Source organism: Octodon degus, unplaced genomic scaffold (assembly GCF_000260255.1).
Source record: "Octodon degus isolate 3935 unplaced genomic scaffold, OctDeg1.0 scaffold00045, whole genome shotgun sequence".
In the NCBI taxonomy this organism is placed as follows: domain Eukaryota; kingdom Metazoa; phylum Chordata; class Mammalia; order Rodentia; family Octodontidae; genus Octodon; species Octodon degus.
The window spans coordinates 2,870,183-2,884,690 of record NW_004524621.1 but is presented as its reverse complement, the minus strand read 5'-3'; the positions used below and the strand labels follow the sequence as shown (position 1 = coordinate 2,884,690).

General features: G+C 41.0%; 1 protein-coding gene across 5 annotated transcripts in view; it reads right to left on the bottom strand.

Annotated features, from left to right (window-relative positions):
- The window catches only part of Hsf2bp (heat shock transcription factor 2 binding protein), a 102,105-nt gene that overhangs the window by 53,022 nt on the left and 34,575 nt on the right, over positions 1 to 14,508 (bottom strand). For all 5 annotated transcript variants that reach the window (XM_023715867.1, XM_023715866.1, XM_023715865.1 and 2 more), the window contains one exon: positions 11,721 to 11,838. In XM_023715867.1, the coding sequence (XP_023571635.1) occupies positions 11,721 to 11,838 (118 nt within the window). The remainder of the gene's footprint in view (positions 1 to 11,720; positions 11,839 to 14,508) is intronic.

The window sequence follows — 14,508 nt, the reverse complement described above, 5'->3', positions numbered from 1 at the left end:
TGGAAAGATTTTCCCTGCTCCTGGATAGGAAGAACCAACATTGTGAAGATGGCCATACTCCCAAAATTGCTGTACAGATTTAATGCAATCCCTATCAAACTACCACCAACCTACCTCACAGACCTAGAGAAATTGTTCCTAAAATTTATTTAGAACCAGAAAAGATCTAAAATAGAAAAGGCAATCCTGGGCAACAAAGATAAGGCAGGAGGCATTACAAATTCCTGACTGGAAATTATACTACAAGGCTACTGTGATAAAATCAGTATAGTATTGGCAACAAAATAGACCTGAGGATCAGTGGAATAAATTAGAAGACGCTGAAGCCTCTACAAACACACTCAGCCACCTTATCTTTGACAAAGGGGCCAAACATACTCACTGGAAGAAAGATAGCCTCTTAAACAAATGGTGCTGGAAAATCTGGTTCTCTACATGCCGAAAACTAAAACTTAACTTAGGTCTATAATCATGCCCTAAGCTAAAGTCAAAATGGATTAAAGATCTAAACATTAAAAGAGAAACACTAAGTCTCCTGGAAGAGAAAGTAGGAGGAACTCTTGAAGACATAGGGGTAGGCAAAGAGTTCATGAACAAAAATCAAATTGCACGGGAAACACTTGAAAGAATTAACAACCGGGACCTCTTCTTATTGAGAAGTTTTTGCACATCAAAAGAAATTACCAACAAAATGAAGAGGCAACCCACAAATTTGGAAAAAATCTTGACAAATAAGTACTCAGACAAAGGTCTGCTCTCTAAAATTTATAAAGAACTAAAAAACACTACGGCCCCAAAATTTAAAGACCCAATCCAGAAATGGGCATCCGAGATGAACACATACTTCTCAGAGGATGAAATTAAAGAGGTTTATAAATATATGAAAAAATGCTCCACATCACTAGCTATCTGTGAAGTGCGAATTAAAACAACATTAAGATATCATCTCACCCCAGAAAGAATGGCTATGGTAAAGAAATCAACGAACAACACTTTTGTTTGAGAGGCTGTGGGGAAAAAGGAACCCTTCTCCACTGCTGGTGGGAATGTAGACTGGTGCAATCGTTATGGAAATCAGTGTGGAGATTCCTTAGAAAACTAGGACTGGAAATCCCATTTAAACCAGCTATTCCTCTACTGGGAATTTTCCCGGAGAATCTGAAAACATCATTTCATAGTGGAAGACATGTGCCTATGTTTAGAGCAGCACAATTTGTGATAGTCAAATCTTGGAAACAACCAAGATGCCCATCACCTGAGGAATGGATGAAAAAGATGTGGTATTTTTATACAATGGAGTATTACTCAGCTATAAAGAATGATAAACTCAAAGCCTTTATATCAAAGTGGATGCCACTTGAAGCTATACTCATAAGTGAAATAAACCAGACACACGCATAAATATCATATAGCTTCCCTAGCATAATAACTCAAAAGAAGAAATACAAATAGACAGATATAATACAATTAAAGGAAAGCAATAATGTGAGGACTAGACAATGAAGAGAAAGCAAGGAAAAGAGCTAGGAAACATGACAGAGGCAAACCATAGTTATATGTACAAGATGGGTAAGACAATGATCCTGAGAATATTCAGAAGATTTTCAAATCTAGCAGTTAATTGGAAGGATTTTACCCTAACTATGTATACTGACACCTGTGACCTAAGCAACTGCATTGAAGATGGCAATTTTTAATAGTAGGTTCATGCTTGGAGTGCTCGTCTTTCTGTCTTCTGAATATGTGCTGCTTGTCGTGACACGCCAGTTGCTGCGTACTGTCTCTCGGGTAGATGATTGTTCAAAAAGGAGGGGGGTGGTGAAGGAAGGCAGGAGACAGTAAAAGGAGTGTTGTGGGACTGTCCTGCAACAATGTTGTACATGGTTATATTTCTGGACTTACGTGTAAACATATATAATTCTTTATTCCTATTTTTTAAATATAGTTTAATTTTTTAAATTTTTTAGTCATATTCTGTAGGTACTTAAAGTTTAATATATCAATACTTTATGAAAAATACCTGTTCCATGTTATGCCTAAGGCAATTGATATTCAGACAGATAGTGAAGTTAAGCTCTACTGTCTATGTTGTATGGTAATAACAATAAGTTTGTCTTCTGGAGGGTTAACAACCTAAGTTTGCAGACCAAAATTAGAGAAAAAGGAGGGCCACAAGGAAAGCCAACATTTTGGCCCTAGCCTTCCAAGGTCATTAAGACTCAGGACATATGAGAACCTGTACTGTAACATCATGTAATTCAGTTGTGTCCCAAATTTTCTGACCAAGGAGGTTATGGGGCCAAAGAGGAAAGTGATCGATGATGTAGAGTGTGCCTAAGGAGAGTCACATGGAGAGAAAACATTCTCTCAGGCTTTCACAGAGGGCAAATTGGCCAACCAATGGCTGTGACTCATCCACATGGCTGACACTGACAAAGGATCTACAATCTGAGGTACAGGGTCTTAGGAAAAATCCTGAGGGGATTTGACTGACCTTATCAGATCCAAAAGCTACAATTCTTGTTACATAGGTCTTGCTTTATCTTGGTCTTAACCATCCAGCAGAAAAGTATAAAAATGAAGTACAAGAAATAAAGCCATGTTGTTATGTCGAGCGGTAGGGGACTCAGGTCAACAACTTCTGACATTGCCTGTCAAGTGGAAGACCCAGTTCTATTATGGACTACTGGACTAGTTTGGAATATTTTGCTGAGTTCACACACCTATAATATTTAAATGATGGAACTAAACTCAAAAAAAGGGGGATATAGATGAATGACCATTTTGTATCTGTGTATTCAAAATGGTTACGATAGATACATAGTTATATTCTCTTAATTCAAGGAATAGAGTCATTTGTTCTAACAGTGTAAATAGGTTATCATGTCTGCATCTTGTACAACAAATAACCACTAGGAAGGCACTATGCAATGTTTTAATTATTGGAATTGTCCTACCATTTTGATTTGAAACTGTCTCATTGCTGTTTATTTCTCAATAAAATTATGGAAAAAAATTGTAAGTACTGAAAAAATTTAATAATAAGTAGTGCACTTAGTGGGGTTTTCATTTTTTATTTTGAGACAGGATCTTGCTACATCACTAAATTGTACAGACTGGCTCAAAGTTGTGATCCTCCTGCCTTATCCATCAGACTGCTGGGATTACAGGCATGCTCTACGATGCCTGGCTACATTAAAACTTTGAATACAAATGTAATTGGTAACGGTGCCATGCAAAGACATATGAGAGGCTAGAGAAAGAGTAAATCACTAATAATGATCCAGTCCATTAATAAGACACTTATAATAAATTATGACATAGTCATATATACCTGTTGCAAGAAATCTCTAGTAGTTTTCTGCTAAAATATCTAGTTTTCCCATGTCATAGGCTATGTATTTCCTTAGCTACACTTTAGAAGTCAGACACACACTAATTTGAAATTTAAAATAAAATGACAGTTTATCATAAGAAAGAAACACAGCTGGATTCTTTGTAAGCAGATCATCCTCAGACAGACATTTAAGCTGACTATACCACAGAGAACCTCATGAAGGGACAGCAAAGCTAGCCACTCCACAGCCAAATCCTAGCAATATGGGGTTGCAAAGGAAAGCTATTCATTACTCATTACTTTTCTTCAGGAATGGGTAGTCTCCAGATTGGGTGGGGTCCAATTACCCCTACAGGCAGAGGCAGGCAAGTTTGGAAGCTCAGGGTCAGCTCCTGGTCAGATTTGTCACCATTTCTTTTTGTGCCAGTCTCCTCCAATTTGCCCTTGAGTCTCACTTTATCTCAAAGAACATGGCACCTTAATAGCCTGCTTTACTTTCCCCCACTTATCACTAAAAGTTGCAACTGCCTGCTCCTTTTCTCTCAGGCTGCTATGTCAAAGTCTTGCCTAATTGTTCCCTGGCTCACTTTTTCAAAGCAAAGTTCCTTGGCTTGTCTTTATCATCTTAGAGCCTAGCACCCAGACTGGACACAGCAGGAAATCAGCTCATATATTTGATGTGAACCAACATCTAGAGACTGAAAGCCTCAGCACTTTTTTTCTTTTTTTGTACCAGGAATTGAAATCAGGACCTTGTGCTTGCCAGGCAGGTGTTTGTGTTGCTGAGCTATATCCCTAGCCCCATCAACATTTTCCAAGTCAATGTTGATGACATGGAGAAGAAAAAACTATACTAGCAACCTCAAGAATGGGGATTCTTGGTTCTCAGTCTCTCACCAGGCTATACCATGAGCCAAAGCGGAAGTTCTCAAGTTTCACTGACTATAGTAGACTACTCCAGTAACCTACTTGCTGCAGTATTAAGGGCTTCTCAAGAGTAGTACTCATGAGAATTTGAAGCATGACTAATTTACTAAAGTCTTTAAGCAGTATTGTAAGGAGGGAAAAATCCAGATTCAGATTACAAATCCATACAGTTCTAAGTCCCGTGTTATCCATGGCTGCCTTTGCGAAGGCCAACAGTAGGACTGAGCTACCACAACAGAAGCCCAGATCCACAAAGTCCCAAATATCTCCTATCTAACGTTTTACAGAAAATTTGCCCACTTTCACGTCATAGTATGGAAAGAGACAACCTATCTTCTCTAGATCTCAAAAGGAACACAACCTGGTGATAACTTTAATATGGAGCAAACCTCAGAAAATTTGTCCAGTTGGAATTTTTCATTGATTGCTATTTAGTTTTAAGGTAGCAAAATGACTCACAAACGGACAAATTAGCTTAAAATTCTGTATTTGGTCAAAATTCATTATTCTTAAAAATTAATATGGAACAGATGAAAATGTGACAAATACACTGCCACCTGAGATTCATATCTGTCAGGCTACCCTCATAGAAGACCACTGACTTCTAGTAAAGGACACAACAGTTAGCAGAACACAAACTCAGAATGACTTTGCTTCCTGTGCAAATGCTTTCTAGATGACATTTCAATTCCAACAAAAATATGTACAGTATAAGTAATGTATCAAGTTCCCAATTGTTAATTATTAAGCCAAAACAAACTGCCAAAAAGAGAGGAGACATAGAAGGAATGGATATTAGGTCCATGTACCAACTCCCCAAGATAAATATAATCATTATGTAATCAAATATGTACTAATATGTACAAACGTAATCAAATATATACTAATAAAATTAAAATTAAAGGCTGAAAGAAAAAAGAAATTTCCATCCAATTCATTCCTTTGGTATTAGAAAGTTTAAAGACTTTGTTTCTCAAGCTAGTGTACTTGAGATTCAAACTTTTTCTTTCAGTGACAAAAAAATAGGTAAATTCTTCTTTCCTACCAGATACCATTTATAAGTGGTATTAAGTCTTAGTCACAAAACATTAACATGCACTGAACTACTCTAGTGTTGAATTATAAATTGATAGTACTGTGAATATGAGTTTTCCTAAAAATAATTTTTTGGGTTTTGTCCTATTTAGTTTGGTCATTCTATATATTTTTAAAAGTTTGTCTTTGCTATGTTTCTTACTGTTAAGATGAAATACCAGATATTCCATGGAGGAAAGGTTTCCTTAGCTTTATAGAGGTTCCATTCCATAATCAGTGGGCTCCAAGACAAGGTGGCATGGCAGATAAGCATAGCAGAGGAGAAACAGTTCATGGTGGACAACAGGGGTGACCACAGTTTTTTCTATCCCTTTCATCTTACCCACACTACTCAGGGCAGGTAGCACTCCCACCCTTACTCCTAGTTCCCTTTATCTTCGCACTGCACTGTGTATCAATCCCAGTATCACCCATTCTAGATCCAGCCATCTCTGGAAAAGCCTCACCTATGACATGAGGCTTCAGGGGAACATCTAGACACAAGCCATAATAGTCTTGTCTCTGCTTAACTAAGTTTTTCAGCTTTCTAGGTAAGAAAAAGGCAAATAACCTAACACAGAGGAGCAAAAAAGATAATCCCTCCACCAACCAAAGAAACTTATACAAGCTTCTTAAACCTAGAGAACATTCTTAATTTCTATAGTAGTCAGGGAAATGCAAATTCATCCCAAACACAGTCCAGATCCTACCTGTGTTGGGTGTGATGTGCACAAGTCTAGTGACCCATGGCTGTAGAGGAAGGGAAAGGACAGAATGGTGATGATGAGGAAACTCCTGACATCTGTCAGGCCATCACTGAATGAAGTAGAAATGCAAGGAAAGGAGGTAGGCAGGGCCAGCAAAAGACCCTCACCACATCAGCATTGGCTGAGTGAGCCTTTGGTGCCCATGGTTCTACTAAGTGATAACTTGCAGCAGACACCTAGGAGGCTAATGTGCATGAGAAAAATTATAGTGCAGCAGAGATGCTGAGACCCTAGAGTTACACTGCTTTACTAGCAGCCCTTCTGCTGACAGAACACAGTGCCTCAGAGGGCCCTCTAGGGTCAGCTCCTGTGCCTGGCTACCAGATGTTCAAACTTTGAAAGTTAAAAAAGAGTGTCTTCTAAAACAAAGCATGTATGAGGGCTAGCCAGAAATTATACAGCCTGGGAAGCCATGATACTGAACACCAGGGCCAAGCTCCAACAATGTTCCACTTACTGCTCTATGTGATACCACAACAGAATCAAGTATAACCCACAGTAACTCACAGGGCCTACTGAAACTCAAAGGGAAGCAAAAAGAAGAGGGCATCCTGAGATAACCTTTCCTTCTGGGAAGATATGTCTAGTCATGGTAAGGCCAAGGCCACTCAAATTCTAGCAGGGCTGGGAAAGGGTCTCATGCAGGCCCTATGGTTCTGATGAAAGGCTGTCATAGTACAGGAGAAGACGAAGGCCAAAAAGGGATCAGTTCCAGGAGAACTGGAACTTCCTGAGGTAAGAGGTGACAGACAATGGAGCAAGGTCTAGAAGACAATAGGTAAGGCAGAGGGGAGCAGATCACTCACAGCCAGACACACACCAACAGGCCACATTCACCTGACTGAAGAGAAGAAAACAGGGCTAGTGGGCACAGCAGAGGAGGCAGAGTCAGCTCACACTTGCACCCTCCACTCTGTGTGGCACTGGATATGAGCAGAGGTGGTGCAGAACAGTGAGTCAGGCCTTACCTGGAGCATGCACCAAGTCTGCCTCAACACTGTGGAAAGAGCAGGCAGAACTGAATCAGGATACAGAAGAAGTTCTGTGGGGAGCTGAGGATGACCAGCATGGGTGAAGTGATAGGATTGTGTACAATAGGGAACCTTTGCCAGCATCACACAGCACCTGGGCTGCGGGAAGGGAAAAGGTAGGTGGCAAAGTTTGTTCCAGGCTGGACACATACGGAAATGGGATTCCTACTGGGATCCAGCTGAGTAAAAGGCAGGAAGTCCAGGGGTGGACAGTATAACTAGGAGGCAAGGCTGAACAGCAGCAGGACTTGGCAGGCAGCTGGCTGACCATACTATGGTGATATCCACTCCAAGGTGATACAGGGCCCCTGTGACAAAAGCAGCATGGGCCATAAAGCAGCCACTTGTTGGAGCAAAGAGTACAGGAAATCCTGGAGCTGAGGAAGGCAAGTGAGGGAACTTGCAATTAGATTGCTGGAAGAATCATCTGAAAGATGCTACAAGAGCTGAAGATGGAAATGACAACAGGGAGGCCAAAGTCAGTAATTAGTGATGTAAGGGAAATGCCTCAATGGTCAGAAAAGGACAAGATGAGAATGTGTGGATGAATAACTGGCTGCTTGAATTCTGAAAAAACCTTTGCATGAGAATAGATGAGAAATGTTGGCTAAGAAAAAGCTGCTCTCTACCTCTGAGTTTGAGGTACCAACTGCTAAGAATGAGTACGCTTTGATTGTAGAATAGTAATGAAAGCAGAAGTTCCAGGAGAGTTATAGTCAAGAAAAGAGAGGCTGTTCCCGAGGGCTCACGGCTGGGAGTCAGCAAGGAAGGCGCCAGCCAAGGGAAAGAAAGCACACCCCTTGTAGAGGAGGGAGTCTGCCAGGCAGCCTTATGGGGAGGCAGCCAGCCTCTCACAAGGAGAAGATGCCTCAGGCACAAGCTGAGATTCCAAGTGGAGTTGGAGGCCAGCAGTCTGTATGGAAACTGGGAAGGCTGCTGAAATGGCTCTGCAGTAATTCCCTATCTAGGGCAACTAACATCAACTCACTAGAACCAAAAGGTACAAACTCCAAAGATGAACAGAAAGGCTGGAAGGGTCCCAGCCCATACACAAAGCCTTGCCTTGAAGTTAGAGGAGGGGATTAGCTGACCTATGCACACTGACCTTGTACAGACCACAGAAGCAAAAGTGATGATGGATTAACTGCTGAGCAAAGAACTCCAGCGCATTACTGAGAAAACCATGCACAAGAGGAAATAGACAAAGAACAAGTACAGGTAATTCACAGGGAAAGCCTAGTGATACAAACATGTGAAGGGTCTCATCCTCAGTGGAAGGAAGTAGAGAGATGGACAACTGGCAGATAGATGGACAGACACACAAATCACACAGTAAGCTTTCTAGGACTATGATAATGAAGGGCTGACAAGGACACAAAAAAATTTAGCACACTAGCACAATGCAAGTGGATGTGCAGACAGGGCAATCTTATTAATGCCACGTCCTACTTCTCAAATGATCTATTCCCAGAGTAGATCTCAACTGATCTACTCCTGGAGTAGTACTAACATAGGTTAGTAAGGAGGGATTTCCCAAAATGATCACTATAGCATTATACTTGTAGAGAATCTACAAATATCCATCTGAAAAAAATCTAAATGCCCATCATTCAGGGAAAGGATAATCCAAATGTTACATTTACTTTGATATAAGATAATTAGATCCAGAAAATTTGTAAAACTTTACCCCAACACACATGTCATATTGCAGCATGTCTATTACTCCTGTACATAGATGAGTTAGCATAAAACACTAAAATAAACCAGAGCCTGGTCCATACTGGATGGCATAAACACACTCCATTTGCTTTTATGGCATGCAGCTACAGATTTTGAAGAGAATACTGTACAGGAAGCAGGTAACTGAGGTCTCTGAAAAGTAAAAATAGCCAGTAGACTGGGAAGGAGAGCATCTTTGAAGAACACCAACCAGTGGCTGCCCCTGGCCTAGCCTCAGGAGCCCCACCCAGCAGCTGCACTGCCCATCACAGAGAGCACTGAAGGACCAGGTTCAGGCCTGAAGACAGAGAGAGGGGTCTGTTGGCAGCAGAGTGGTGGCAGTGGAGCCAAGGCAACTCAGACTGTGGGAGGGGACCTGAGGACCTCTGAAGTCCTCTGCTGGAAGGGCTATGGGCAGTCACAGTTGCAGGGGCAGCATGGGGGACTCCAAGCCCTGGCATTCCATGTAGTTGCCTGAAAGGGGAGCCCTGAGAAGCTACAGAGCATCAAGGTGCTGTGGAGTTAGGGGCTCTGGGAAGTGGCCCCACAGAGTTATAAACTCCCTGCATATCCTATTGTGTATATGGATCTCATCATAAGCACTCAGAACTAGAGGAGAGGTGCATCCACTTCCTATGCAGGCCCTTGGTCATACATGAGAGAGACATGGACAGATTCAAAGAGCTAGAAATGTTTTGGGTTTTGTTTTGGCGATGTGACTTGGACAAATGATGTGATTTACACCGAAAAGGCTTTCACTAGAACTCATGACCTAAACCTAAGACAGATTACATTTTTCCAACAGATTTAAACAAGACTGAGTTTTATAGTATCTTAAATGCCCAGTAACTTGGGGATCACCACCCAATTACTTAGTATGCAAATAAACAGGAAAATTTCAACTCACAAGGGAAAAGACAAGAAATATGAAGGCCTGCACAATATGAATGTTGGAAGTATCCAATTTTTAAAGATGCTAGTACTGAGAAACAAAATAGTGCTCCAACAAGTAAAGGCCTATACTGGGAATGGATGGTGTGGCAGGCAGAACCCTGAAACAGCCCCCAAGACTCCCTATGCTAGAGCTGGGATACCACTCAGTATGTGGTAGATAGTTAACTGGTGGTCAACTTCTTACACCCAATTGAACTGAAATAGCATGGTGCTCGGTGCAGGAGGCCCCCACCTGAGGGTGGTTGTCAGCAGCATAAAAGGCAGAACAGGAAAAGCCGCAAAAACACTCTTAGGGATGCTGTTTGGAGAAGCTGTTGGAAGCTGTTAGATCTCTTGAGCTGTTCTGCTAGAGGACCTTGTCATGCTGACTTTCCCAATGAACTGTGGAGAAGCTTGGGTTTTCATCTTGAGCATCCATTCCTGGCCCCGGAGGAGAAGATGGTGCACTGCTCAGCCTCATGAAGATTGTTGTATTGGCTTTCTTGATGGGAACTTGGCTTTCCTCATTGCAGGAGGAGCTCGGGACCTCACTGTTGCTGACGGCTATGGCTCTTTTGGGTGGGAGCTCTGGTGCTTACCTTGAGCATTGCTTCCCAACTCCAGTTCAGATCCCTTAGCATGCTAGTTCAGATCCCTCAGCGTGCTAGCACAGATCCTTCATCCCACTGGCACAGACTTACTAGCTTCTGTCACTGTCCTTTGGGCATTTCCAGCACATATCCATGAAGCAGGCCTACACTGAGACTTTGTTGTGGACTCTAGGCCTCCAGTTGGACAGGAGGGAGGCATTGTTATAAGCTCTAGGCCCTTAGCTGGATTCTTTAGTATTTAGTGTGTGGACAGACGTCCTGCACTTGTAGTATGTGATTCTTGGGTTATTCATTATAAAATACTATAAGACGTGTCCTGTACTATATTCTTCTCCTTGCAAAAACCCCAAACCACAACAGTGATAGAGCACTTGCCTAGCCTGTATGAGGCCCTGAGTTCAATGCCTAGAAAAGAAGAAAATAAAACCCCAAAAAACCCAGAACTATAAATGTATCATACTCTTATTATGTTAAATTACCTGGCTTGAGGGATTCTGCAGGTATAATTAAAATTACTAATCAGCAGACTGATTACAAGGGTTTACCCAGGCTTACCTAATCTAAACATACGGGCTCATAAAAAGCAGTATCACCTGAGAACAGAGGCACATAAGGAAGCTGGAGAGACTAGAAGTGTAAGGACTTGGTGAGCTACTGGCCTGAAGGTGCGGTCCCCATGAGAAGGAATTCAGTCAGCTTGCATGGGAGTTAGTATCTGAAAGCTCCAGAAGCAAAATCTTCCCAGGAGCCTCTAGAAAGAACCCAACAGGCATCACCTTGATTTTGGCCTTGGGAACCCCTCAAGCAAAGAACCCAATCAAGATCCAAAGTCTTATGATCTACACAACTGTGCTTTATCCACTGGTTTGTCCTAACTGGTTACATAATATAAATAAATACAGTAAATCCCTAACTTACGGATGACTTTTGTTCTAGGAGAACTGTTCATTAAGTTGGATTTGTTTGTAAGCCAACAAAGTAAGTGATATACAGGACACCTATGAAGGTTGGCAACTGGAATGTAAGTTGGGGACTTACTATACAGATTTGGTTACCTAGAAATGGGGTACTGCTATAGCGAATACCTATTAAAGTTCATTCTGGGAATATTAAAATAATCCTGAAGTGTTACATGATTGTATTTGGACTCGCCAATTGTTCCAGAATGAGAACATTTCTCTTAGTTTTCTAAAATGCTACTTATGAGGCAGCATATCCCTTAAACTCTAAAAGAACTATTGCCAAATCAACTGTGTTTACTTAGTGCTTCGTCCAAGTAATATATGTACACTGACAGACATGTTAGCTGGTATCCACCTACACTTTGAGTTTGGTGCACTGTCCTGGCTTCAAGTCTCCCAGCAGCTGCAATATGGTATCCAAAAGCACCTGACTGGAACTGACCAAGAACTCACGACCACAGGCTATGGCAGCAACATCTGCAACAAAGAGATGAAACAGAGTCAGGATCACAGGTGCTCTGGAATCAGGAAAATTCTGTCCAAGACAGAGCACCTGTTGTTCTTCTAATAGACCTAGGGAAAACAGGATGAGGCATTGCAATGGTGCTGTTCCTGAGCTGCTACACCAGCACAAAGACTCAACAACTCCAAGAATTACTAATGGAGGCACACGGTCTGTTAGAGGAGTGAAGGCCTCTGCCACAAACAGAGCAGAGGCCCTCCATGCTACAGCACCATGCAGAGCACCAGACCAGAAGCTGATGGGTCACAGGGAACGTTAAGGGATGTATGGCCTACCTGCTACTGAGCACACCGAAACACACTTTTTCAATCCTGCTGGTATTTGTTGGTGACTTGTAACTATAACATGAAACTGAAATCATAGGTCCTTAGAGCCAAGAGTATGAAAATTCATTCTGAAACTTTTTTCCCTAAATGTCCTGTCCTGCTGTGATTAGCAAGTACAGGTCTTCCAACCAGCCTGGAAACCATGAGTCCCTCTGCTCAGCCACAGCTCAGCCAGGCCCTGTCAAAATCCCCTAAAACCTGTCTGTATACCTCAGTGACCCAAGGACAGAGATGTGCCTGTTTTATGAGTTCCCTTCAGTCAATATTACCAACAAAGTGATCCAAAATGACTATAAATCTTGTATCAGATAAGCACGCCAAGGGAGAAGTGCAGCAGAGCAGTACCATCTTTGTCTTTTCCCTGACTTCAAAGCAAATGCTTCTAGGAATCCACAGCTCACTATGATTTATGATCACATGATGTCTTTGTGGTAGACATCATTTATCAAGTTAAGACAGTTTTCTTCTATTTGTAGTCTTCCAAGAAATATAAAAAACGCAGGTGGAGTCAAGCATAGAGGTACATGCCCTATAATCCAAGCATTCAGGTGGCTGAGGCAAAGGATTGCAAATTTGAAGCCTGCCTGGGCAACATAGCTAATTCAAGGTCAACCTTGACCATAAAGTGAGACTGTGTCTCAAAAAATAGAAAGCAAAAACAGAAAGTGAATGTTACAGTTACTTGTTCGGTCTCTGATTAACTGTGACGACTGCAGAGTACAAATTTGCACTAGTGCTACCAGATTGATTTAATAAAATGATTCTTCACATTCCTATGTATTTTGTTTACTTGGGCTGAAAAGGACGAGGTGGGGTTCATTAAAATCTCCTAAACTGATTGTAGTTTCCCCTACATAGACTTTTTTTCTAGCATTCTGTATCATAACTGATGCTGTGTCACTTGATAACATAATTTCATGATATCTGAAGCCCCACACAATGCAGAGCAACAGCAAACATCCTGCCAAGCCTTCATAAAACTGCAGACTTATGAGCAAAATAAACATTGTTGTTATATTTTTATTTTGGGGTAATTTGTGTTATGGTTTGGTCTAGATGTTCCCCGCAAAGCCTCATGCAGTCCTAGGGTATTTTTTGGAGGTGACTGAACACAGTGAACAAATCATTTGTACTGCAATGCTGGGATTAAGAATGTGAGTGCTACCCTGGCTGTAGGGCAGGGATGCTGCATATAATACAAGGGACAGAAAGAGTATTATCTTTCTCAAGATATTTTTGCTGTCTTCTGCTGCCATGAACTGTTGCCCCACTGCCACGTGCTATCCTATCTTGGAGCCGGCTGATTATGGACTGAAACACCTACAAACTCTGAGGTAAATAAACCTCTCTAAATAAACTTCTTTCTCTTTAACCTTGGGTGTCAGGTATCTTTTCTTAGCAATGAGAAAAGTAACTAAGACAGTTACCCAGAAATAGATAACATGAACAGTACGAACAGTACTACTACATCATTGAAGGAAAAATAGAAAAAAATATATATATCTTGTATTTTTATATTACATATTACATATCATAGCAGGAACAACTCCCAACATAATATTTATTGGCAAATGTAGTCCTGTTATATATCCCAGTACTGTAACAGCAAATACCAGTCCTGCATTTTTCTGAATAGCAATAACTAAATGCGAGCAAACTCCTACAGACAGTGCCAGTATTTGTCAATCTCTCAGGATTTATGCATGTTTATTTTAATCATAGCTAGCATTTTAATTATTGGTATTTAATTTGTCTCAGGTGCTTGTGAGTCATTTAAGAGCATACAGAATGGATTTTGTTGCCATTCACCACAAGCAGACCAAAGATTGGTTTAATTTTCTGTTCAAATTGCTTTTTCTAGGTTTATTCTCATTAAAATTGTTACAGTTACTTCTAGAGGGTAGTCCCAGAATCATATAGTTTAAGAAATGAATTTGTTATCAGCTATATATGCTGAGAATGACAAATAAATTGATATGTATTGTATCTGACACTTACTTTAGCTCAATATTTTTTCAGTGGTAAAAATAATAACAGAGTACTGGCATAGTAATAAACATATAGACCAACAGCAGGATTGAAGGTTTAGAAACAAACTCACACTTATGGTCACTTAATCTTCAACAAGGGTGTCAAGACAAGTCAATGGAGAAAAGATAGAATGATCTTTTCAACAAATAGTGGTAAGAAAACTGGCATATATATATGGCTGTACCAATGTACATTCCCATAAGTATCTGAGCTTTGGGTTTCTTATGTCCACACTAGCACTGTCCTTTTGCTTATAGCCATCCTGAT